The 27439-nt window shown below is 42.0% G+C and overlaps 1 protein-coding gene across 1 annotated transcript; it reads right to left on the reverse strand.

Annotated features, from left to right (window-relative positions):
• Positions 1 to 1469: 1469 nt before the first annotated feature.
• Positions 1470 to 12801, reverse strand: LOC120063698 (capping protein inhibiting regulator of actin dynamics-like). The gene is made up of 5 exons (XM_039013991.1): positions 12699 to 12801; positions 12490 to 12590; positions 7786 to 7914; positions 7418 to 7569; positions 1470 to 1839 (listed from the first exon to the last, which is right to left on the reverse strand). The coding sequence occupies exons 1-5, from the start codon at positions 12759 to 12761 to the stop codon at positions 1691 to 1693; spliced, it is 594 nt and encodes a 197-aa protein (XP_038869919.1). The 5' UTR covers positions 12762 to 12801; the 3' UTR covers positions 1470 to 1690.
• Positions 12802 to 27439: the final 14638 nt, after the last annotated feature.

Consider the following 27439-nt stretch of genomic DNA (forward strand, 5'->3'; position numbering starts at 1 on the left):
TATAGCGAGAATAGGAGAGGGCCTAGAACAGAGCCCTGGGGGACACCAGTGGTGAGAGCACGTGGTGAGGAGACAGACCCCTCACCCTCTACCACTCTCTATTGGTCTCTGCCTACACACAGGAATCCTCTCAGGACCCCTCACCCTCTACCACTCTCTATTGGTGTCTGCCTACACACAGGAATCCTCTCAGGACCCCTCACCCTCTACCACTCTCTATTGGTCTCTGCCTACACACAGGAATCATCTCAGGACCCCTCACCGTCTACACATCTACCTCTACCACTCTCTATTGGTCTCTGCCTACACACAGGAATCCTCTCAGGATCCCTCACCCTGTACCCATCTTCCTCTACCTCTCTTCACTGCTTCAGCACCTTCTGTAACCATAGCAACCTCAACCCGCCCCTCCCCGGACACCTCCGATCTCAAGCCCCATGTGTACCCCTACACACAACCTTTTTCCACCGATACTACACATTCCTTTGTCACATACCCTCCTGCACACTTCTCACATTTAGGAATCTCCCTCCTACACACTGCTGCAACATGCCCATAAACTTGACTGTAGTATTTTTGGGAACAAAAGCTCTCCCAGGATAACTGACACTTCCTACCTTGACCTTATCTGGCAAAGACTGTCTGTCATGCTTAGTTTTGATGCAATGTCTTCTCCGTTTCCCCCACGCTCTCCAATGGATCTACGTCTCACCAAACGGTGGGTGTCAGACACCGGGAATCTTCCATTTCAACTGCTCCTCCTCAACACTTAATGGCACCGGTTATTAGTCCTTTCAACGGCGTAATCCAGAGCGCCCGCTCCCTCTGGGCGGAGGAAACATATCATCAGGAGTCCACTCTAAGAAACCGTCACCAACTCAACAGTCCCCAACTTCACACCACATAATGATCAGCCAAAATTCAATGATCCATTCTCTAGAAATCTCACTCCCACTGGGCCAGAATCGTCCCCATCATCCTCGGGGTGAGGCCCAAACTCAGCAGGTACTTTATCCTCCCTCTCAGCAGGTTCTTTCTCTGAACTACTAGATAATGTATCCCTCTTCTTTTTGCACTTGCCACCAACCTTCCTCACCATCTTCTCCTTCACCAGATCTTCCAGAAGGCTTGTGCATTCCCCAACTCCATCTTGTCTGCCATCTTACCGTGTGTCTCAGCTCCAGTCCCCGCCGTGCATTTACTACCATTGACTCCTTGAAGGAGATTCTCTTGAGTTTACCCAGAATGCACCGCGTGGCCTATTGGCAACGTAAACAGTGGGTGTTTATATGAATCTAATGTTAATACGTATCTCTGGCAACACCGTCGCAACAAATGGCACTACGGAAGCCGAGAAGATGAGTCACAACAGAAAACTTTTGTATTTCCTTTTCCCCTAGATAAAATGGGAAAACCATTTCATGGCAGTTTTAAAGTCCATATATTAAAAAGTCAACATACATTGATTCATTACGTTAATTTATTGAACAGTAAATATTTCACAGAAAAATATTCAACAGTTGCTCAGAGATAATACTAAAACTGCATCTCAATTTATAATCCCAATGCATCAAAACTACTAATACAAATCTTTCTAAATGTCTACCACAAAAATCTGGTTTTAAAGTGTCTAGATTTCACCAATCATAATGTAAACAATTCTACCTACTAACAGCATCTAAACAGCTCGTCACTTCGGTCTTCTGTGTCTTGTTGGCTTGTTGTCTGCTGTTTGGCCTTGTGGTTGTAGACCTCTCCGTGGGCCTGGCTTGGTAGATTCCTCCAGCTTTTCCAACTTCACCCAACCAGAGGCCTGACTCACTTGTAGTGATTGATTTTCTGTTGAAAGAAACATACTTTGTCAGTCTCTTGCTCACGGTCACGGATTCCCCTGCCTGCGACGGTCACGGATTCCCCTGCCTGCGACGGACACGGATTCCCCTGCCTGCGACGGACACGGATTCCCCTGCCTGCGACGGACCCCCCTGCCTGCGACGGACACGGACCCCCCTGCCTGCGACGGACACGGACCCCCCTGCCTGCGACGGACACGGACCCCCCTGCCTGCGACGGACACGGACCCCCCTGCCTGCGACGGACACGGACCCCCCTGCCTGCGACGGACACGGACCCCCCTGCCTGCGACGGACACGGACCCCCCTGCCTGCGACGGACACAGACCCCCCTGCCTGCGACGGACACGGACCCCCCTGCCTGCGACGGACACGGACTCCCCTGCCTGCGACGGACACGGACCCCCCTGCCTGCGACGGACACGGACCCCCCTGCCTGCGACGGACACGGATCCCCCTGCCTGCGACGGACACGGACTCCCCTGCCTGCGACGGACACGGACTCCCCTGCCTGCGACGGACACGGACTCCCCTGCCTGCGACGGACACGGACTCCCCTGCCTGCGACGGACACGGACTCCCCTGCCTGCGACGGACACGGACTCCCCTGCCTGCGACGGACACGGATTCCCCTGCCTGCGACGGACACGGATTCCCCTGCCTGCGACGGACACGGATTCCCCTGCCTGCGACGGACACGGATTCCCCTGCCTGCGACGGACACGGATTCCCCTGCCTGCGACGGACACGGATTCCCCTGCCTGCGGCGGACACGGATTCCCCTGCCTGCGGCGGACACGGATTCCCCTGCCTGCGACGGTCACGGATTCCCCTGCCTGCGACGGTCACGGATTCCCCTGCCTGCGACGGACACGGATTCCCCTGCCTGCGACGGACAAGGATTCCCCTGCCTGCGACGGACACGGATTCCACTGCCTGCGACGGACACGGATTCCACTGCCTGCGACGGACACGGATTCCACTGCCTGTGACTGACATTACCGGGGGCAAACTACCTGCCCTCCAGGACACCAGGGCTCTCCACCGGGGGAGATGAGCTTGGAGGGTCCTATGGTGAAGGCTGAGCTATAGTCAATGAACAGCATTCTGTTGTAGGTACAGTGCATTCAGAAAGTATTCAGACCCCTTGACCTTTTCCACATTTTGTTACGTTACAGCCTTATTCTAAAATGGATTAAATTGGCACACCTGTATTTGGGGAGTTCCTCCCATTCTTCTCTGCAGATCCTCTCAAGCTCTGTCAGGTTGGATGGGGAGCGTCGCTGCACAGCTATTTTCAGGTCTCTCCAGAGATGTTCGATTGGGTTCAAGTCCGGGCTTTGGCTGGGCCACTCAAGGACATTCAGAGACTTGTCCCGAAGCCACTCCTGCGTTGTCTTGGCTGTGTGCTTAGGGTCGTTGTCCTGTTGGAAGGTGAACCTTCGGCGCAGTCTGAGGTCCTGAGCGCTCTGGAGCAGGTTTTCATCAAGGATCTCTATGTACTTTGATCCGTTCATCTTTCCCTTGATCCTGACTAGTCTCCCAGTCCCTGCCGCTGAAAAACATCCCCACAGCATGATGCTGCCACCACCATGCTTCACCGTAGGGATGGTGCCAGGTTTCCTCCAGATGTTACGCTTGGCATTCAGGCCAAAAGAGTTCAAATCGGTTTCATCAGACCAGAGAATCTTGTTTCTCATGGTCTGAAAGTCTTCATGTGCCTTTTACTGAGGAGTGGCTTCCGTCTAGCCACTCTACCATACAGACCTGGTGAAGTGCTGCAGAGATGGTTGTCCTTCTGGAAGGTTCTCCCATCTCCACAGAGGAACTATGGAGCTCTGTCAGAGTGACCATCAGGTTCTTGGTCACCTCCCCGATTGCTCAGTTTGGCCAGGAAGAGTCTTGGTGGTTCCAAACGTTCTTACATTTAAGAATGATGGAGGCCACTGTGTTCTTGTGGAGTTTCAATGCTGCAGAAATGTTTTGGTACCCTTCCCCAGATTTGTGCCTCAACACAATCCTGTCTCGAAGCCCCACAGACAATTCCTTCGACCTCATGGCTTGGTTTTTGCTCTGACATGCTCTGTCAACTGTGGGACCTTATATAGACATGTGTGTTCCTTTCAAAATAATGTCCAATCAAATGAATTTACCACAGGTGGACTCCAATCAAGTTGTAGAAACATCTTAAGGATGATCAAAGGAAACAGGATGCACCTGAGCTCAATTTCGAGTCTGAGAGCAAAGGGTCTGAATACTTATGTAAATAAGTTTTTTTTTTTTTTTTTGTAATACATTTTCAAAAATGTATAAAAAAACTGTTTTTGCTTTGTCATTTTGGGGTATTGTCTGTAGATTGCTGAGGAAAAACAGTAATTCAATCAATTTTATAATAAGGCTGTAATGTAACAAAAAGTTGGAAAAAGTCAAGGTGTCTGAATACTTTCCAAAAGCACTGTATTCCTCTTGCCCAGATGAGATAGGGCAGTGCGATTGCACCATCTGTGTATCTATTGGGGTGGTAAGCAAACTGAAGTGGGTCTAGGGTGTCAGGTAAGGTAGAGGTGATGATCCTTGACTAGCCTCTCAAAGCACTTCATGATGACAGAAGTGAATACTACGAGGTGATAGCCATTTAGTTCAGTTACCTTTGCTTTCTTGGGTACAGGAACAATGGTGGCACTCTTGAAGCAAGTGGGGACAGCAGACTGGGATAGGGAGCGATTCAATATGTCCGTAAACACTCCAGCTAGCTAGTCTGCGCATGCTCTGAGGACGCGGTTAAGGATGACGTCTGGGCTGGCAGCCTTGCGAGGGTCAACACACTTACACGTCTTACACGTCTTACTCACGTCGGCCACGTAGAAAGAGAGCCCACAGTCCTTGGGAGCGGGCAGCGTTGGTGGCACTGTGTTATCCTCAAAGCGTGCGAGGAAGGTGTTTAGCTTGTCCGGGAGCAAGACATCGGTGTCAGCGACACCGTGTAATCCGTGATTGTCTGTAGACCCTGCTACATACGTCTTGTGTCTGAGCCGTTGAATTGTGACTCCACTTTGGCTCTGTACTGATTTTTTGCCTGTTTGCCTTATGGAGGGAATAACTACCATCTATCCACGGTTTCTGGTTTGGGTTTTAATAGTCACCGTGGGAACAACATCCCCTACACACTTCCTGATGAAAATCAGTCACCGTGTCCGGGTGAATCTTGAAGCATGGATTCCGATTGGTCAGACCAGCGTTTAATAGACCTTAAACAGGAATTACCCGTACTGAGTTTCTGCCTATAGGAAGGGAGGAGCAAAATGGAGTCGATCTGATTTGCCGAAGGGAGGGCAGGGGAGGGCCTTGTAGGCATCTCAAAAATACGCGAAGCAGCGGTCGAGTTTTTCCTAAGCGAGTACTACAGTCAAAGTGTGGATAGAACTTCGGTAGCGTTTTCCTCAAATTTGCTTTGTTAAAAACACCAGCTACAATAAATGTGGCCTCAGGATAAAAGGTTTCCAGTTCGCATAAAGTGTAGTTCCTTAAGGGCCGTCATGGTACAGGCTTGAGGGGGAATATACACGGCTCTGAATATAACCCAAGAGAATTCTCTTGTGAGGGAATACGGTCAAACATTTGATTGTGAGGTATTCCAGGTTGGGTGAACAAAAGGACTTGTGTTCCTGTACGTTATCACAATCACACAAAGAGTGGTTAATCATTAAACATACATCTCCACTTTTCTTTTTCCCAGAGAGTTCTTTCTTCCTGTCTACGTGATGAACTGAGAACCCAGCTGGCTGTATGGACAGGAACAGTATATCTGGAGAGAGCCATGATTCCGTGAAACAGAGTATGTTACAGTCCCTGATGTCTCTCTGAACAAATAATGTAAGACATAACACACACAAAAACCACAATACTGCAAAGTTGCTTAGGAGCTAGACGCAGAGCTGCCATGTATTAGGAGCTACAAGCAGAACTGCCATGTCTGTCATGTCTTAGGAGCTACAAGCAGAACTGCCATGTCTGTCATGCATTAGGAGCTAGAAGCAGAACTGCCATGTCTCATGTATTAGGAGCTAGAAGCAGAACTGCCATGTCTGTCATGTATTAGGAGCTACAAGCAGAACTGCCATGTCTCATGTATTAGGAGCTAGAAGCAGAACTGCCATGTCTCATGTATTAGGAGCTAGAAGCAGAACTGCCATGTCTGTCATGTATTAGGAGCTAGAAGCAGAACTGCCATGTCTGTCATGTATTAGGAGCTACAAGCAGAACTGCCATGTCTCATGTATTAGGAGCTAGAAGCAGAACTGCCATGTCTCATGTATTAGGAGCTAGAAGCAGAACTGCCATGTCTGTCATGTATTAGGAGCTAGAAGCAGAACTGCCATGTCTGTCATGTATTAGGAGCTAGAAGCAGAACTGCCATGTCTGTCATGTATTAGGAGCTAGAAGCAGAACTGCCATGTCTGTCATGTATTAGGAGCTAGAAGCAGAACTTCCATGTCTGTCGGCACCATCTTCCAACATCACTCTCTATATGTGTGTTGGGGTGTCTGGACATCTTCCTCCTCAGAGTGAGTTGGTGTTACTATCGTAACGTGTGTTTACTCTTCATGGTTTCAATCTGTCTATGAGTTGTTCATAGTAGTTTTGCCATGTGTGTTACAGTCACAATCTCCTTTTACAATCCATATTATTGTTCTTGTAATAACGTATTTAAATTACCCATTCATTGTCATACTGTTTATTATATTTCATTCATATCTCTTTGTACAGAATCACATCCATCTCATATGGCCTCGATGTCGATTAAGGCAGGGGTTAAATGAGGAAGACGCACCTCTCTGATTGAGGGGTTAAATGAGGAAGACGCACCTCTCTGATTGAGGGGTTAAATGAGGAAGACGCACCTCTCTGATTGAGGGGTTAAATGAGGAAGACGCACCTCTCTGATTGAGGGGTTAAATGAGGAAGACGCACCTCTCTGATTGAGGGGTTAAATGAGGAAGACGCACCTCTCTGATTGAGGGGTTAAATGAGGAAGACGCACCTCTCTGATTGAGGGGTTAAATGAGGAAGACGCACCTCTCTGATTGAGGGGTTAAATGAGGAAGACGCACCTCTCTGATTGAGGGGTTAAATGAGGAAGACGCACCTCTCTGATTGAGGGGTTAAATGAGGAAGACTCACCTCTCTGATTGAGGGGTTGGGTTAAATGAGGAAGACGCACCTCTCTGATTGAGGGGTTAAATGAGGAAGACGCACCTCTCTGATTGAGGGGTTAAATGAGGAAGACTCACCTCTCTGATTGAGGGGTTGGGTTAAATGAGGAAGACACATTTCAGTTGAAGCCATTCAGTTGTACAACTGACTAGGTATCCCCCCTTTCCCTCTCTCTCTCTCTCTTTCACCACACACCCTTCCCTTCGGAAATAAAGTTCTCTATTGGGTAACTGAGGCTGCCTTATTCCTGTGTCAGTGAGTCACAGACCAGCCGTTCTCTTTCTCACTAATTCATTACATTTCCATCATACAGTATAGTTGTGCAATACATCCAGCCACTGTTACTGTACCTTCTAGGCAACGAGACTGGGTCTCTGCTAGAGACTTCCTCATCGCCAGACACTGGAGGTTCAAACTCTTCTCCTTCTCTGCTAGAGACTCCAACACCTTGTCAATTTTATCCACGTCCTTCCGTTTCTTCTTTGATGCTTTTCCCTGTGACCTTAAGACACAACATTTTTTAAACTTGTTATAAAGAAACCATAACCTCCATTTTCCCCTGACAGTCACACACCTTCATCAGACAGTGAACACCTTCCCAAAACAACCTCAATCACAGAGTACAAAAGAGGCATCTCAACGGTCTTTCCTGGTAAAATAATAAATATATCTATTAGGCTTATATCCATCTTTTATAATATCAATAAACATAGAAGACCTATTAATCCAGTCCAGTTGCTGGACGAGCTCAGCCCTCCTCAGCCTCGATGTCTCCAGCTCCAACAGGGCCTCACCCACTCCGCCTGTCTGCGTCGCCATCACCATCCTCCGGTTCAGGTCTTCAGTGCTACACATTGGGAACCATAATAGGGATGGTCATGGGTGTGAGTAATTGAGTACAATGTCAAAGCTTGATCTTTAACCAGAGATATTTTTTTTAATTTTTTTTTTACTGTAAAACTATTTGATGTAATGTGCTTTGTGACTGCCTGAAAGGAGAAGATACATTTTGACCAGATTATTATTAATATTTTTTATTGTCTTGAAGCGTTCATTTGCTTTTTGACTCTAGTATTCCATTACAATTCACTCAATTGCATTCGGACAAACATTTCCTGTCTTTACCTCTGTACATTTTTTCTGGAACACTTCACATTTCCAGAAAAAATGTACCGAGGTAACGACAGATTCAGGTTGGATATTGACCTGTAGTTTCTCACGTCCACCAACAGCAGTTAGGGACCGTCAACATACTGTAGTGACAAATCAAACGTTTCAGATTTCAATAGCTCTTTAACCATTACTCCTAAAACTTTCAGAACTGGTTGTGGCTAACCCGGTGACACACATTGCACACCCTTTAGTTTGTCCATTTGCATCTCACACGATTGTACATACATTTTCAAACTTTATAATTTCAATAGCTCCTTGGTAATATGACCTACTGACCTCAAACTACTTTCAGAATGTCCACGGACTGGCGGAGACGGGCGACGCGAGGCATGCAGTGTGGTAACGTGACCGATCCCAGAGAAGCTGGCAGGATTCCCGGGGAGAGTTATTTTCCACCTCCCTCCTCTCGCCACCGTTGGAAGTTTGTTGTGCGGCCCATCTCACAAGGGGCTGTGTGCGGGGGTTCGTCGGGGTGGTGTCCGTCGGCCGAACGCGGACCGGATTGGGGGGGGGGGGGGGGGGGGCGGGGTTTGTCCGGCAGTTGGCGGTGGCAACTCTGGACATGCAGATCTCCCCAGCTACGGCGCTCGCCGGCCCCACACATTATAGGTGGGGAGGTCTCCTCTACGCTCACTAGACTTGAGGAGGAGACTAAACCCATTGGCCCCGCAGTGATAGGGTATTGCATGGACCGGGCTCATGCCCTACTAAGTGGGGAGAGGTATTTCCAGCTTGTCTAGAGAGGGAGGCCTACATTTGATGTGGGTAGTACCATCCACGCCCATTGATTTGCTGTGGAACCATAACACGGACGGGAAGAAGGTTCCCACTGGGCACGGATCACAGGAATGGGACAGGTTAGTTTTACCCTACTGATGATGTGTTGTTGCAATAGTAATCCTGCTCAGTACGAGAGGAACCGCAGGTTCAGACATTTGGTGTATGTGATTGGCTGAGGAGCCAATGGTGCGAAGCTACCATCTGTGGGATTATGACTGAACGCCTCTAAGTCAGAATCCCCCCTAAACGTAACGATACCGTAGTGAAGCAGAATACACCAAGCGTTGGATTGTTCACCCACTAATAGGGAACGTGAGCAGGGTTACCGTAGTGCCGCGGATCTTCAGTTGGCCCGGGATAGCCTGCCTCTTTTGCGACCGGATGAGTTGCCGCCCCTCTCCTGATGCGCACCTCATGTTTGTGGAGAACCTGGTGCTAAATGACTTGTAGACGACCTGATTCTGGGTCAGGGTTTCGTGAGTAGCAGAGCAGCTCACTCGCTGCGATCTATTGAAAGTCAGCCCTCGATCCAAGCTTTTGTCGGGGACGGAAGGAGTCTTCCTCCACCATCCTTCTTTACTTACAGGTTACCAGGTGCACGGAGAAGGGCCAGAGGACAGACAGAGTGTGAGAGAGCCGCTAGCCACCGCTAATACATGGATTTGACAGTCAAATTATCACTTAAAAATAGCATCCAACCGTTGTTATTTGATATCCTTTGCCGCGTCGTGATTCGTTTAAGTTAACAGGAAAAGTGGTCTGGTCCCTTTTCCACGATGGCAGCCTCCCAAAAACATCCGACATTCCAAAATATAGACTTCTAGAAGTTCTCATCTAACCAACCACATAAGTTATTGAAAGTTTCCGTGCGCCTAAAGTGACTAACAAAAAAAAAGTGTTGCATTACCGCATTGGGGGCCAATTCGGACCAAAATGCAACACTTCAAAATGTAGCTAGCCGTCTTCTAAAATCGTCCTCTAACCAGTGACGTCCACATTATTCCCAGATTCCGTGTGGTTTTTGAGCTGTGGGGACAGGACATGCAACCTCATCTCCCCGCAATTGATTTCATCTTGAAATCGATATGAGTCATTTGTGTTTTTGACGACCCCCGGATCAAAATGCATCAGATTGTTGTCTAGCCAGTGAGGAACAAAATATCTCCAGTAGTCTTCCTTGTGTTCATTTCATACAGGTATAGAACCTGATTTCCCCAATAATCGGTATCAGTGATTTATTGCCACTTGTCAAAACAGGGTTTTTGGTGCTCATTAAACAAATACAAGGAATATGATTACTATTGTAGCACAGTACCAGTCAAACGTTTGGACACACCTACTCATTTAAGGGTTTTTATTTTATTTTACTGTCAATGCATAATAATAGTGAAGACATCAAAACTATGAAATCATGTAGTAACCAAAATTGTTAAATCAAAATATATTTTATATTTGAGATTCTTCAAAAGTAGCCACCCTTTGCGTTGATGACAGCTTTGCAAACTCTTGGCATTCTCTCAACCAGCTTCATGAGGTAGTCACCTGGAATGCATTTCAATTAACAGGTGTGCCTTGTTAAATGTTAATTTGTGGAATTTCTTTCCTTCTTAATGCATTTGAGCCAATCAGTTCTTTTGTGACAAGGTCGGGTGGTATACAGAAGATAGACCTATTTGGTAAAATACAAAGTCCACATTATGGCAAGAACGGCTCAAATAAGCAAAGTGAAACAACAGTCCATCATTACTTTAAGACATGAAGGTCAGTCAATCTCGAAAAATGTACTTTGAAAGTTTCTTCATGTGCAGTCGCAAAAACCGTCAAGTGCCATGATGAAACTGGCTCTCGTGAGGACCGCCACAGAAAAGGAAGACACAGAATCACCTCTGCTGCAGAGGATAAGTTCATTAGAGTTACCAGCCTCAGAAATTGCAGCACAAATATATGCTTCACAGAGTTCAAGTAACAGACACATCTCAACATCAACTGTTCAGAGGAGACTGCGTGAATCAGGCCTTCATGGTCGAATTGCTGCAAAGAAACCACTACTTAAGGACACCAATAATAAGAAGAGACTTGCTTGGGCCAAGAAACACAAACAATGGACATTAGACCGGTGGAAATCTGTCCTTTGGTCTGATGAGTACAAATCTGAGATTTTTTAGTCCAAATCTGAGATTTTTGGTTCCAACCGCCATGTCTTCGTGAGACACGGAGTAGGTGAGCCGATGATCTCCGAATGTATGGTTCCCACCGTGAAGCATGGAGGTGGTGGTGTGATGGTGTGGGGGTGCTTTTGCTGGTGATACTGTCAGTGTTTTATTTAGAATTCAAGGCACACTTAACCAGCATGGCTACCACAGCATTCTGCAGCGATACGCTATCCCATCTGGTTTGCACTTAGCGGGACTATCATTTGTTCTTCAACAGGACAATGACCCAACACACCTCCAGGCTGTGTAAGGGCTATTTGACTAAGAAGGAGAGTGATGGAGTGCTGCATCAGATGACCTGGCCTCCACAATCACCCGACCTCAACTGAGATGGTTTGGGATGAGTTGGACCGCAAAGTGAAGGAAAAGCAGACAATAAGTGCTCAGCATGTGTGAGAACTCCTTCAAGACTTCACCTGTAATGCTTTTCATAAAAGCATTCCAAGTGAAGCTGGTTGAGAGAATGCTGTTGGTTCCACTTTTCTGGGCTTCGTTATTTACTTTAAAAAAAAGTATAGTTCCAAAAGTATACCTAGTATCAAATATCCTTTGACAAGCAAATCCACATTGGGCCAGTCTGAACATCTCAACTTTGGTTTGGTGTTGATAGCTTAAGAGGAGATGGGCAGAGATTTCTTTACCATTCAAGTCTATGGGACTTTTTTTTGCCATTGAAATGCATTGTGAGCTCATTTAAATATTGTTTTTAGTTCAAAAAGTATAAATGCTATCAAAAATATTTTCTCAAGCAATCCAAGTTGGGGCAGCTGGACATTAGTTTCGTGTTAATAGGTTTAATTGTTTAAGCTCTAGAGCGGGATAAATAAATCAAATAATAGAGTATGTAAGAAATCTATAGTTGTGCATTGCTTTCAGCAAGCACACCGAATCATTTATTTCTTATAGAAAGTACTAGAACCAATGCGTTTCAGAGCTTGGCCTTTATCAGGGTAAGGTTTCCATCGAAAGAAACAAAGTTGGATGTTTTTTGGCTAAACCAGTTGCAGAAATCAGATCAAATAACAGGAGGCCATGTTAAAATGTATAAAATCTTCGTTCTTTTTCCTACCTATAAAACGTACCCTCAACTCATAAAAGGTGAAGATGTGAACGGCGTTGGTTTCGCTTTGAACAATAGGGCCTAAATCATTCTTTATTTTACTTACGGTCTACAATTGAACCACCTTGGTTGGAAAGCGAGTAGAAGCATTCCCATTCACAGGTGATAACTGGGCTAAACATTGTAGGCTACTTACCCTCTTTTGACGGTCTTATCCACAGCCTCTCTCTCTTCCTTGGTGATGTTCAGTTCCTCGTTGACATTACTGATCGCATCTTGAAGTTGTTCAACCAACTTCTATAATATTTCGGGGGGAAATGCTTCAATTAACTCCGGTCTAATTGCTGTTGACGTTTGACAAGTTTTCTCAGAAGCATCAGCTAGCACTGGAATAATCTACTTTACCTCGAGTTGTTTTTCGCTCATGGAAGAAACGTCGGAGGGTGAAGTCAGGTCAGAGAAACTCATATTTCTCCTTGGGATGGTTTCTGTGTTCGAGCAGTCTTCAGTGTCGGGTCATGCTACAGGAACGTTAAATACACCTGGAACTCTCCCATTCTGCACAGTCTTAAACTTACCTGTACGGGGCGCTAAAAGACCGCCCTTATTTGTATTTGTATTTATTTCACCTTTTATTTAACTAGGCAAGTTAAGAACAAATTCATATTTACAATTACGGCCTCATGCGGGGACGGGGGCTGGGATTAAAACATAAATACAAAATATAGGACAAAACCCACATCACGACAAGAGAGACACCCCAACACTAAGACAACAACACAACATGGTAGCAGCACAACATGACAACAACATGGTAGCAACACAACATGGCAACAGCATGGTAGCAACACAACATGACAACAACATGGTAGCAACACAACATGACAACAACATGGTAGCAGCACAACATGACAACAACATGGTAGAAGCACAACATGACAACAACATGGTAGCAACACAACATGGCAACAACATGGTAGCAACACAACATGACAACAACATGGTAGCAGCACAACATAACAACAACATGGTAGCAACACAACATGACAACAACATGGTAGCGACACAACATGACAACAACATGGTAGCAACACAACATGACAACAACATGGTAGCAACACAACATGACAACAACATGGTAGCAACACAACATGACAACAACATGGTAGCAACACAACATGACAACAACATGGTAGCAACACAGCATGGCAACAACATGGTAGCAACACAGCATGACAACAACATGGTAGCAACACAACATGACAACAACATGGTAGCAACACAACATGACAACAACATGGTAGCAACACAACATGACAACAACATGGTAGCAACACAACATGACAACAACATGGTAGCAACACAACATGACAACAACATGGTAGCAACACAACATGACAACAACATGGTATTAACACAACATGACAACAACATGGTAGCAACACAACATGACAACAACATGGTAGCAACACAACATGACAACAACACAACATGACAACAACATGGTAGCAACACAACATGACAACATGGCAGCAACACAACATGACAACACAACATGGTAGCAACACAACATGACAACAACATGGTAGCAACACAACATGACAACAACATGGTAGCAACACAACATGACAACAACATGGTAGCAACACAACATGACAACAACATGGTAGCAACACAACATGACAACAACATGGTAGCAACACAACATGACAACAACACAACATGACAACAACATGGTAGCAACACAACATGACAACAACATGGTAGCAACACAACATGACAACAACATGGTAGCAACACAACATGACAACAACATGGTAGCAGCACAACATGACAACAACATGGTAGCAACACAACATGGCAACAACATGGCAGCAACACAACATGACAACACAGCATGGTAGCAACACAACATGACAACAACATGGTAGCAACACAACATGGCAACAACATGGTAGCAACACAACATGACAACACAACATGGTAGCAACACAACATGACAACAACATGGTAGCAACACAACATGACAACAACATGGCAGCAACACAACATGACAACAACATGGTAGCAACACAACATGACAACAACATGGCAGCAACACAACATGACAACAACATGGTAGCAACACAACATAACAACAACATGGTAGCAACACAACATGACAACAACATGGTAGCAACACAACATAACAACAACATGGTAGCAACACAACATGACAACAACATGGTAGCAACACAACATGACAACAACATGGTAGCAACACAACATGACAACAACATGGTAACAACACAACATGACAACAACATGGTAGCAACACAACATGACAACAACATGGTAGCAATACAACATGACAACAACATGGTAGCAACACAGCATGGCAACAACATGGTAGCAACACAGCATGACAACAACATGGTAGCAACACAACATAACAACAACATGGTAGCAACACAGCATGGCAACAACATGGTAGCAACACAACATGACAACAACATGGTAGCAACACAACATAACAACAACATGGTAGCAACACAACATGACAACAACATGGTAGCAACACAACATGACAACAACATGGTAGCAACACAACATAACAACAACATGGTAGCAACACAGCATGACAACAACATGGTAGCAACACAACATGACAACAACACAGCATGGTAGCAACACAACATGACAACAACATGGTAGCAACACAACATGACAACAACATGGTAGCAACACAACATGACAACAACATGGTAGCAACACAACATGACAACAACATGGTAGCAACACAACATGACAACAACATGGTAGCAACACAATATGACAACAACATGGTAGCAACACAACATAACAACAACATGGTAGCAACACAGCATGGCAACAACATGGTAGCAACACAGCATGGCAACAACATGGTAGCAACACAACATGACAACAACATGGTAGCAGCACAACATGACAACAACATGGTAGCAGCACAACATGACAACAACATGGTAGCAGCACAACATGACAACACAACATGGTAGCAACACAACATGACAACAACATGGTAGCAACACAACATAACAACAACATGGTAGCAACACAACATGACAACAACATGGTAGCAACACAACATGACAACAACATGGTAGCAACACAACATGACAACAACATGGTAGCAACACAACATGACAACAACATGGTAGCAACACAACATGACAACAACATGGTAGCAACACAGCATGGCAACAACATGGTAGCAACACAACATGACAACAACATGGTAGCAACACAACATGACAACAACATGGTAGCAACACAACATGACAACAACATGGTAGCAACACAATATGACAACAACATGGTAGCAACACAACATAACAACAACATGGTAGCAACACAACATGACAACAACATGGTAGCAACACAACATAACAACAACATGGTAGCAACACAACATGACAACAACATGGTAGCAACACAACATGACAACAACATGGTAGCAACACAACATGACAACAACATGGTAGCAACACAACATGACAACAACATGGTAGCAACACAACATGACAACAACATGGTAGCAACACAGCATGGCAACAACATGGTAGCAACACAACATGACAACAACATGGTAGCAACACAACATGACAACAACATGGTAGCAACACAACATAACAACAACATGGTAGCAACACAACATGACAACAACATGGTAGCAACACAACATAACAACAACATGGTAGCAACACATCATGACAACAACATGGTAGCAACACAACATGACAACAACATGGTAGCAACACAACATGACAACAACATGGTAGCAACACAACATGACAACAACATGGTAGCAACACAACATGACAACAACATGGTAGCAACACAACATGACAACAACATGGTAGCAACACAACAACAGCATGGTAGCAACACAACATGACAACATGGTAGCAACACAACATGACAACAACATGGTAGCAACACAACAACAGCATGGTAGCAACACAACATGACAACAACATGGTAGCAACACAACATGACAACAACATGGTAGCAACACAACATGACAACAACATGGTAGCAACACAACATGACAACAACATGGTAGCAACACAACAACAGCATGGTAGCAACACAACATGACAACAACATGGTAGCAGCACAACATGACAACAACATGGTAGCAACACAACATGACAACAACATGGTAGCAACACAACATGACAACAACATGGTAGCAACACAACATGACAACAACATGGTAGCAACACAACATGACAACAGCATGGCAGCAACACAACATGACAACAACATGGTAGCAACACAACATGACAACAACATGGTAGCAGCACAACATGACAACAACATGGTAGCAACACAACATGACAACAACATGGTAGCAGCACAACATAACAACAACATGGTAGCAACACAACATGACAACAACATGGTAGCAGCACAACATAACAACAACATGGTAGCAACACAACATGACAACAACATGGTAGCAACACAACATGGTAGCAACACAACATGACAACAACATGGTAGCAGCACAACATAACAACAACATGGTAGCAACACAACATGACAACAACATGGTAGCAGCACAACATGACAACAACATGGTAGCAACACAACATGACAACAACATGGTAGCAACACAACATGACAACAACATGGTAGCAACACAACATGACAACAACATGGTAGCAACACAACATGACAACAACATGGTAGCAACACAACATGGTTGCAGCGCAAAAAATGGTACAAACATTATTGGGCACAGACAACAGCACAAAGGGCAAGAAGGTAGAGACAACAATACATCACGCGAAGCAGCCACCTCTGTCAGTAAGAGTGTCCATGATTGAGTCTTTGAATGAAGAGATGGAGATAAAAACTGTCCAGTTTGTGTGTTTGATGCAGCTCGTTCCAGTCGCCTGCTGCAGCGAACTGAAAAGAGGAGCGACCCAGGGATGTGTGTGCTTTGGGGACCTTTAACAGAATGTTACTGGCAGAACGGGTGTTGTATGTGGAGGATGAGGGCTGCAGTAGATATCTCAGATAGGGGGGAGTGAGGCCTAAGAGGGTTTTATAAATAAGCATCAATCACTGGGTCTTGCGACGGGTATACAGAGATGACCAGTTTATAGAGAGTATAGAGTGCAGTGATGATGTGTCCTATAAGGAGCATTGGTGGCCTGCCGATCTCCATAATCTCGCATGGTCACCTGAATCAGGGTTAGTTTGGCAGCTGGGGTGAAAGAGGAGCTATTACGATAGAGGATTTAACTTTAGCCTGCAGTTTACACACACTACTATTATCTATTACTATTTATTTGTACCGCTCAATTTATCTACTTGTTGACAGATCACATTTCCTAGTGCATATCTAGTTTAGCTTCCATCCCTCTCCTCGCCCTAACCTGGGCTCGAACCAGGGACCCTCTGCACACATCGACAACAGCCACCCTCGAAGCATCGTTACCCATCGCTCCACAAAAGCCGCTGCTTCAAGGTCTCAGAGCGAGTGACGTCACCGATTGAAACGTTATTAGCGCGCACCACCGCTAACTAGCTAGCCGTTTCACATCGGTTACACATACCTTCACTGAGTTAGATCTCTATATTTATTATGTAAGTGTGTCTACCACGATCCGTGCGTATATTGAACGTTAACTCACAAATAAAAGTACAATCTGTGAATATATAAAAATATTTTGTAAATAAAACCATAAACAGTAAATATGTACAAATATTTCACAAATTCAACCATAATTCAAGTGTTCTACACCATCACACAGACATGTTATTTATTTTGTTAGCATCAAACAAAACAAACGAATGAATTGTATTTCAAAAGAACAGAATATCATATTTTAAATTGTATAATGTTACTAGTCTGCTCAATAGCCCATGGCTATACATGTTGCTCACATGTAGAATGCATTCCATAGCAGGTAGCTAGGTCAGGGCACATGACTTTGAAAACGGCTGAGTAGTTAAAATGTTAAATTCATATGACCTCAAAATAATGCTCTCTGCGTTTTTAGTTAGTTACCTGTGATTCATCTCTCCTCGTTCATCGTTCAGATAACCGTGTGGGGTTGTAGGCTCGCGACAACCAGAGAGGCAGGATTTACAGTGCATCAGGCGTCTCAAATTAAAACCAAGTTGTATTTTAGAGTTTAGCTGTTCATGCACGGTGTGGTGAAGTGATTGAATAACATATAGGATAGAATAATATATAGGTTTATATGTCTAGCCTATCCTGTCCTCTATCCACCAATAGTGGTCTACCAGTCTGTCTATCCTGTCCTCTATCCACCAATAGTGGTCTACCAGTCTGTCTATCCTGTCCTCTATCCACCAATAGTGGTCTACCAGTCTGTCTATCCTGTCCTCTATCCACCAATAGTGGTCTACCAGTCTGTCTATCCTGTCCTCTATCCACCAATAGTGGTCTACCAGTCTGTCTATCCTGTCCTCTATCCACCAATAGTGGTCTACCAGTCTGTCTATCCTGTCCTCTATCCACCAATAGTGGTCTACCAGTCTGTCTATCCTGTCCTCTATCCACCAATAGTGGTCTACCAGTCTGTCTATCCTGTCCTCTATCCACCAATAGTGGTCTACCAGTCTGTCTATCCTGTCCTCTATCCACCAATAGTGGTCTACCAGTCTGTCTATCCTGTCCTCTATCCACCAATAGTGGTCCTCTATGTTGTAAAGAACAAACCTCTATGTTGTAAATTCTATGTTGTAAAGAACAAACCTCTATATTGTAAATTCTATGTTGTAAAGAACAAACCTCTATATTGTAAATTCTATGTTGTAAAGAACAAACCTCTATGTTGTAAAGAACAAACCTCTATATTGTAAAGAACACACCTCTATGTTGTAAAGAACAAACCTCTATATTGTAAAGAACAAACCTCTATGTTGTAAAGAACAAACCTCTATGTTGTAAAGAACAAACCTCTATATTGTAAAGAACAAATCTCTATATTGTAAAGAACAAACCTCTATGTTGTAAAGAACAAACCTCTATGTTGTAAAGAACAAATCTCTATATTGTAAAGAACAAACCTCTATGTTGTAAAGAACAAACCTCTATGTTGTAAAGAACAAACCTCTATGTTGTAAAGAACAAACCTCTATGTTGTAAAGAACAAACCTCTATGTTGTAAAGAACAAACCTCTATGTTGTAAATTCTATGTTGTAAAGAACAAACCTCTATATTGTAAAGAACAAACCTCTATATTGTAAAGAACAAACCTCTATGTTGTAAATTCTATGTTGTAAAGAACAAATCTCTATGTTGTAAAGAACAAACCTCTATGTTGTAAATTCTATGTTGTAAAGAACAAACCTCTATATTGTAAAGAACAAACCTCTATATTGTAAAGAACAAACCTCTATGTTGTAAATTCTATATTGTAAAGAACAAACCTCTATATTGTAAAGAACAAACCTCTATGTTGTAAAGAACAAACCTCTATGTTGTAAAGAACAAACCTCTATGTTGTAAAGAACAAACCTCTATGTTGTAAAGAACACACCTCTATGTTGTAAAGAACAAACCTCTATGTTGTAAAGAACAAACCTCTATGTTGTAAAGAACAAACCTCTATGTTGTAAAGAACACACCTCTATGTTGTAAAGAACACACCTCTATGTTGTAAAGAACAAACCTCTATGTTGTAAATTCTATGTTGTAAAGAACAAACCTCTATATTGTAAAGAACAAACCTCTATATTGTAAAGAACAAACCTCTATGTTGTAAATTCTATATTGTAAAGAACAAACCTCTATATTGTAAAGAACAAACCTCTATGTTGTAAATTCTATATTGTAAAGAACAAACCTCTATATTGTAAAGAACAAACCTCTATGTTGTAAAGAACAAAGCTCTATATTGTAAAGAACAAACCTCTATGTTGTAAAGAACAAACCTCTATGTTGTAAATTCTATGTTGTAAAGAACAAACCTCTATATTGTAAAGAACAAACCTCTATGTTGTAAAAAACAAACCTCTATGTTGTAAAGAACAAACCTCTATATTGTAAAGAACACACCTCTATGTTGTAAAGAACAAACCTCTATGTTGTAAAGAACAAACCTCTATGTTGTAAAGAACAAAGCTCTATATTGTAAAGAACAAACCTCTATGTTGTAAAGAACAAACCTCTATGTTGTAAATTCTATGTTGTAAAGAACAAACCTCTATATTGTAAAGAACAAACCTCTATGTTGTAAAGAACAAACCTCTATGTTGTAAAGAACAAACCTCTATATTGTAAAGAACAAACCTCTATGTTGTAAAGAACAAAGCTCTATATTGTAAAGAACAAACCTCTATGTTGTAAAGAACAAACCTCTATGTTGTAAAGAACAAACCTCTATGTTGTAAATTCTATGTTGTAAAGAACAAACCTCTATATTGTAAAGAACAAACCTCTATGTTGTAAAGAACAAACCTCTATGTTGTAAAGAACAAACCTCTATGTTGTAAAGAACAAACCTCTATGTTGTAAAGAACAAACCTCTATGTTGTAAAGAACAAACCCCTATGTTGTAAAGAACAAACCTCTATATTGTAAATTCTATGTTGTAAAGAACAAACCTCTATATTGTAAAGAACAAACCTCTATGTTGTAAAGAACAAACCTCTATGTTGTAAAGAACAAACCTCTATATTGTAAAGAACAAACCTCTATATTGTAAAGAACAAACCTCTATGTTGTAAAGAACAAACCTCTATGTTGTAAATTCTATGTTGTAAAGAACAAACCTCTATATTGTAAAGAACAAACCTCTATGTTGTAAAGAACAAACCTCTATGTTGTAAATTCTATGTTGTAAAGAACAAACCTCTATATTGTAAAGAACAAACCTCTATGTTGTAAAAAACAAACCTCTATGTTGTAAAGAACAAACCTCTATATTGTAAAGAACAAACCTCTATGTTGTAAAGAACAAACCTCTATATTGTAAAGAACAAACCTCTATGTTGTAAAGAACAAACCTCTATGTTGTAAATTCTATGTTGTAAAGAACAAACCTCTATATTGTAAAGAACAAACCTCTATGTTGTAAAGAACAAACCTCTATATTGTAAAGAACAAACCCCTATGTTGTAAAGAACAAACCTCTATATTGTAAATTCTATGTTGTAAAGAACAAACCTCTATATTGTAAAGAACAAACCTCTATATTGTAAAGAACAAACCTCTATATTGTAAAGAACAAACCTCTATATTGTAAATTCTATGTTGTAAAGAACAAACCTCTATATTGTAAAGAACAAACCTCTATATTGTAAAGAACAAACCTCTATGTTGTAAAGAACAAACCTCTATGTTGTAAAGAACAAACCTCTATGTTGTAAAGAACAAACCTCTATGTTGTAAAGAACAAACCTCTATATTGTAAAGAACAAACCTCTATATTGTAAAGAACAAACCTCTATGTTGTAAATTCTATGTTGTAAAGAACAAACCTCTATATTGTAAAGAACAAACCTCTATATTGTAAAGAACAAACCTCTATATTGTAAAGAACAAACCTCTATGTTGTAAATTCTATGTTGTAAAGAACAAACCTCTATGTTGTAAAGAACAAACCTCTATATTGTAAAGAACAAACCTCTATATTGTAAAGAACAAACCTCTATGTTGTAAATTCTATGTTGTAAAGAACAAACCTCTATGTTGTAAAGAACAAACCTCCATGTTGTAAAGAACAAACCTCTATGTTGTAAAGAACAAACCTCTATGTTGTAAAGAACAAACCTCTATGTTGTAAAGAACACACCTCTATGTTGTAAAGAACAAACCTCTATGTTGTAAAGAACAAACCTCTATGTTGTAAAGAACAAACCTCTATATTGTAAAGAACAAACCTCTATATTGTAAAGAACAAACCTCTATGTTGTAAATTCTATATTGTAAAGAACAAACCTCTATGTTGTAAAGAACAAACCTCTATGTTGTAAATTCTATGTTGTAAAGAACAAACCTCTATATTGTAAAGAACAAACCTCTATGTTGTAAAAAACAAACCTCTATGTTGTAAAGAACAAACCTCTATATTGTAAAGAACACACCTCTATGTTGTAAAGAACAAACCTCTATGTTGTAAAGAACAAACCTCTATGTTGTAAAGAACAAACCTCTATATTGTAAAGAACAAACCTCTATGTTGTAAAGAACAAACCTCTATGTTGTAAATTCTATGTTGTAAAGAACAAACCTCTATATTGTAAAGAACAAACCTCTATGTTGTAAAGAACAAACCTCTATGTTGTAAAGAACAAACCCCTATGTTGTAAAGAACAAACCTCTATATTGTAAATTCTATGTTGTAAAGAACAAACCTCTATATTGTAAAGAACAAACCTCTATGTTGTAAAGAACAAACCTCTATGTTGTAAATTCTATGTTGTAAAGAACAAACCTCTATATTGTAAAGAACAAACCTCTATGTTGTAAAGAACAAACCTCTATGTTGTAAATTCTATGTTGTAAAGAACAAACCTCTATATTGTAAAGAACAAACCTCTATGTTGTAAAGAACAAACCTCTATGTTGTAAATTCTATGTTGTAAAGAACACACCTCTATGTTGTAAAGAACAAACCTCTATGTTGTAAAGAACAAACCTCTATGTTGTAAAGAACAAACCTCTATGTTGTAAAGAACAAACCTCTATGTTGTAAAGAACAAACCTCTATGTTGTAAAGAACAAACCTCTATGTTGTAAAGAACAAACCTCTATGTTGTAAAGAACACACCTCTATGTTGTAAAGAACAAACCTCTATGTTGTAAAGAACAAACCTCTATGTTGTAAAGAACAAACCTCTATATTGTAAAGAACAAACCTCTATATTGTAAAGAACAAACCTCTATGTTGTAAATTCTATGTTGTAAAGAACAAACCTCTATGTTGTAAAGAACAAACCTCTATGTTGTAAAGAACAAACCTCTATATTGTAAAGAACACACCTCTATGTTGTAAAGAACAAACCTCTATATTGTAAATTCTATGTTGTAAAGAACAAACCTCTATGTTGTAAAGAACAAACCTCTATGTTGTAAAGAACAAACCTCTATATTGTAAAGAACAAACCTCTATGTTGTAAAGAACAAACCTCTATGTTGTAAAGAACAAACCTCTATGTTGTAAAGAACAATCCTCTATGTTGTAAAGAACAAACCTCTATGTTGTAAAGAACAAACCTCTATGTTGTAAAGAACAAACCTCTATATTGTAAAGAACAAACCTCTATGTTGTAAAGAACAAACCTCTATATTGTAAAGAACAAACCTCTATGTTGTAAAGAACAAACCTCTATGTTGTAAATTCTATGTTGTAAAGAACAAACCTCTATATTGTAAAGAACAAACCTCTATGTTGTAAAGAACAAACCTCTATGTTGTAAATTCTATGTTGTAAAGAACAAACCTCTATATTGTAAAGAACAAACCTCTATGTTGTAAAGAACAAACCTCTATGTTGTAAATTCTATGTTGTAAAGAACACACCTCTATGTTGTAAAGAACAAACCTCTATGTTGTAAAGAACAAACCTCTATGTTGTAAAGAACAAACCTCTATGTTGTAAAGAACAAACCTCTATGTTGTAAAGAACAAACCTCTATGTTGTAAAGAACAAACCTCTATATTGTAAAGAACAAACCTCTATATTGTAAAGAACAAACCTCTATGTTGTAAAGAACACACCTCTATGTTGTAAAGAACAAACCTCTATGTTGTAAAGAACAAACCTCTATATTGTAAATTCTATGTTGTAAAGAACAAACCTCTATATTGTAAAGAACAAACCTCTATATTGTAAAGAACAAACCTCTATGTTGTAAAGAACAAACCTCTATGTTGTAAAGAACAAACCTCTATGTTGTAAAGAACAAACCTCTATGTTGTAAAGAACAAACCAAAGAATGTTTCCACTACAGCACCAATACAAACATCTAATTTCAGCTAATTATCACCTAATGCATATTATAAACCGGGTCGTTCGAGCCCTGGATGTTGATTGGGTGAAAGCTGTAGTACAGTATATGAGACGATATGCCTCGGGTATGACACAAAAGCAGACTTGTTTACTGCTCTAATGACGACAGTAACCAGTTTATAATAGCAATCATGTTTCTCTGGGATTTGTGGTATGTGGCCAATATACTACGGCTAAGGGCTGTATCCAGGCACTCCAGCCCTTAACCGTGGTATATTGGTCTTATACCACACCTCCTCTGGCCTTGTTGCTTCAATATAACACTCCAAAGCTGGAGTCATTATCGTTATGTCGACAGACATGACGCTACAGTGCTGAATGGTGTTGATGTTTACCAGGTGTATCCCACCAAGCCCCAAACAGGAATACCCGTAATTATGTTAAACAACAGGTTGAAGGCTCTACAATTAGGTTGTTAAAACACTATAATGGATAGTTTCTAAAGTCATCCCAAGAAGCTGCTGTATATAAGGCTGATGCCAGCAGTACTCAACATTTCCTGATTCTCATGATGGACTTGACTGTGACTTGCCTGCTGTCCATGGTGGTTTACATCTGTTGTACCTGGGCCATACCTGCTCAGGTAAATACTAAGTTAAACCTTACCTTTTGTACCCAAACTGTTTAATGTAGAGTTTTTTTATAAAAGGAAAATTATATTTCTCTGTATTTTGTAGAGTACCTCAGTGAGCTTCAAAAGGTTCCCCAAAAGTTATTCAGGTAAACAACACACCTATTACTTAACATTTCATAGTACAAGAATACCACGATTAACACCTTTTATGTTTCAGATGATCACATTGTACGCAGTGAGATGACAGCGATGGATCAAATCATAGAGGCCAATGAGTTCCAAGGTAAGAAAAGCCTTCATCTTTTGCTCTAGGTCTCTCGGTCTACACTAGGCAAAAAAACAAGCGTGAATCAGAGCAGTTCTGTGATTCACACCTGTCTCAGTGGACTACTCACGTGACCGGTGACGCAAAGCACTCCCACGTTGTCTCCGTACTACTGTACTGTTTGTTGCTACTTGGCTACCTGCCAAACGTTTTACTCTTAATAACTATTTCAAGTTTACCAGAAGTGAGGAGGAAGTTGGAAAATCTAGAATCTTTCTAGAGATTCTACTTTGGAGAAGCAATGGCGGAAGCATTGGGCGATTTACATTTAGTGAGAATGAGGGGACGATGGGGAGTGAAAATGGCTGAAGTTGGAAATTAACAGCAGTTTATAGTTGGAGTGTAATTCACAAGCAAAGATGTTTTTTGGGGGGGTGACCCGTTTGCGGTCTCGAATATGGTGAAGGACGAACTGGGAAAAGTGGAATCGGTCAGAGTGACCAGGAGAGGAATGATGCTGTTTTTGTGTTTTGTCAAAAGCATAAAAATAGAAAGCTCTGTGGCTCGACAAGATGGCGACGTATGATGTGGAAAGCTATGATTTTCAGATTAGGGCACCGGTTAAAGGTGTCATCTCTGGCCTCTCGTTGGACATAGAGGCGATGTGGTTTAGGGATAACATTCGGACAGTGGTAGACGCACCTCGATTGAATTGAATGATCGACGGAAAGAAGGAGCAAAGCCTATCATTTTTACTGTCTGATGAAATGGATCTCCCAATGTATATAAAACTTGGATTATGTGAGATATGCACTGAGACGATATGTACAGAAGCCGCTGCAGTGTTACAATTGTAAAAAGTTTGGACACCTGGCAAGTGTTTGTCGAAGGAATAAATATGTATTAGTTGAAGAGTCAGATGAAGGAGGTTGTTGTAATTGTGATGGGAATCACGTTCCCGGAGTGCCCTGTACGGATGAAGGAGGTTACAGTAGCAAGGATCAGGGCCATCCAGCAGGTCTCCTATGTGGAGGCAGTGGAAATAGCTGGAGTAGAGATGGTAGTGGATGTGCCACAGTCTGCAGTGAATGCCATACAGGAGAAGGATCCCGACACACTAACAGGGAAGAAGGTGGACTTTGTGATAAATTGCACTAGTCAATCATTGTGAAGGCGGCAAATAGATTTCTGGATCTCCAGGACTTTACAGCAGAAATGTTACAGGGAGCATTGGATGAAGAGGTTCCCCCTCCCAGGTTCCTGAGCGAAGAGTACATTTTTTATTATAAGTATTTCTTAAATTTAGGGTCAATTATTAAGAGAATATAGATAGGTTGTGACCGGCCTCACACTCCAGTACAGTAGGAGGCGGTGTATGCACCTGTTAGTTGGTTGTGGTCCACCAATTAAAAACTCAAAGAAGAAGAGGAACAACATGTTTAGCAACATCTTAGTTTCACCCCGGACACTTTATTTTATTTGGACAAAAATCTGCAGGACCTCCTTCAGCGGAAAAAAAAATAGTAACATTGTAGTCGCAGTGCCCAACCTCACTAATGCTCTTGTGGCTGAATGGAAGCAAGTCCCCGCAGCAATGTTCCAACATCTAGTGGAAAGCCTTCCCAGAAGAGTGGAGGCTGTTATAGCAGCAATGTTCCAACATCTAGTGGAAAGCCTTCCCAGAAGAGTGGAGGCTGTTATAGCAGCAATGTTCCAACATCTAGTGGAAAGCCTTCCCAGAAGAGTGGAGGCTGTTATAACAGCAATGTTCCAACATCTAGTGGAAAGCCTTCCCAGAAGAGTGGAGGCTGTTACAGCAGCAATGTTCCAACATCTAGTGGAAAGCCTTCCCAGACGAGTGGAGGCTGTTACAGTAGCAATGTTCCAACATCTAGTGGAAAACCTTCCCAGAAGAGTGGAGGCTGTTACAGCAGCAATGTTCCAACATCTAGTGGAAAGCCTTCCCAGACGAGTGGAGGCTGTTACAGTAGCAATGTTCCAACATCTAGTGGAAAGCCTTCCCAGAAGAGTGGAGGCTGTTATAGCAGCAATGTTCCAACATCTAGTGGAAAGCCTTCCCAGAAGAGTGGAGGCTGTTACAGCAGCAATGTTCCAACATCTAGTGGAAAGCCTTCCCAGAAGAGTGGAGGCTGTTATAGCAGCAATGTTCCAACATCTAGTGGAAAGCCTTCCCAGGCGAGTGGAGGCTGTTACAGCAGCAATGTTCCAACATCTAGTGGAAAGCCTTCCCAGAAGAAGGCTTGGTTGGCTCTAGTTTGTCCT

Source organism: Salvelinus namaycush, chromosome 19, assembly GCF_016432855.1.
Source record: "Salvelinus namaycush isolate Seneca chromosome 19, SaNama_1.0, whole genome shotgun sequence".
Classification (NCBI taxonomy): Eukaryota; Metazoa; Chordata; class Actinopteri; order Salmoniformes; family Salmonidae; genus Salvelinus; species Salvelinus namaycush.

What these genes read in the sequence shown, in the direction of transcription:
- LOC120063698 (XM_039013991.1), bottom strand. Translation starts at nt 12,761, where the DNA reads ATGAGTTTCTCTGACCTGACTTCACCCTCCGACGTTTCTTCCATGAGC. An exon ending in TGAGCGAAAAACAACTCGAG is followed by an intron (nt 12,591 to 12,698) that starts GTAAAGTAGATT and finishes GAAATATTATAG; the next exon opens with AAGTTGGTTGAACAACTTCA. An exon ending in CAACTGGACTGGATTAATAG is followed by an intron (nt 7,570 to 7,785) that starts GTCTTCTATGTT and finishes TTGTGTCTTAAG; the next exon opens with GTCACAGGGAAAAGCATCAA.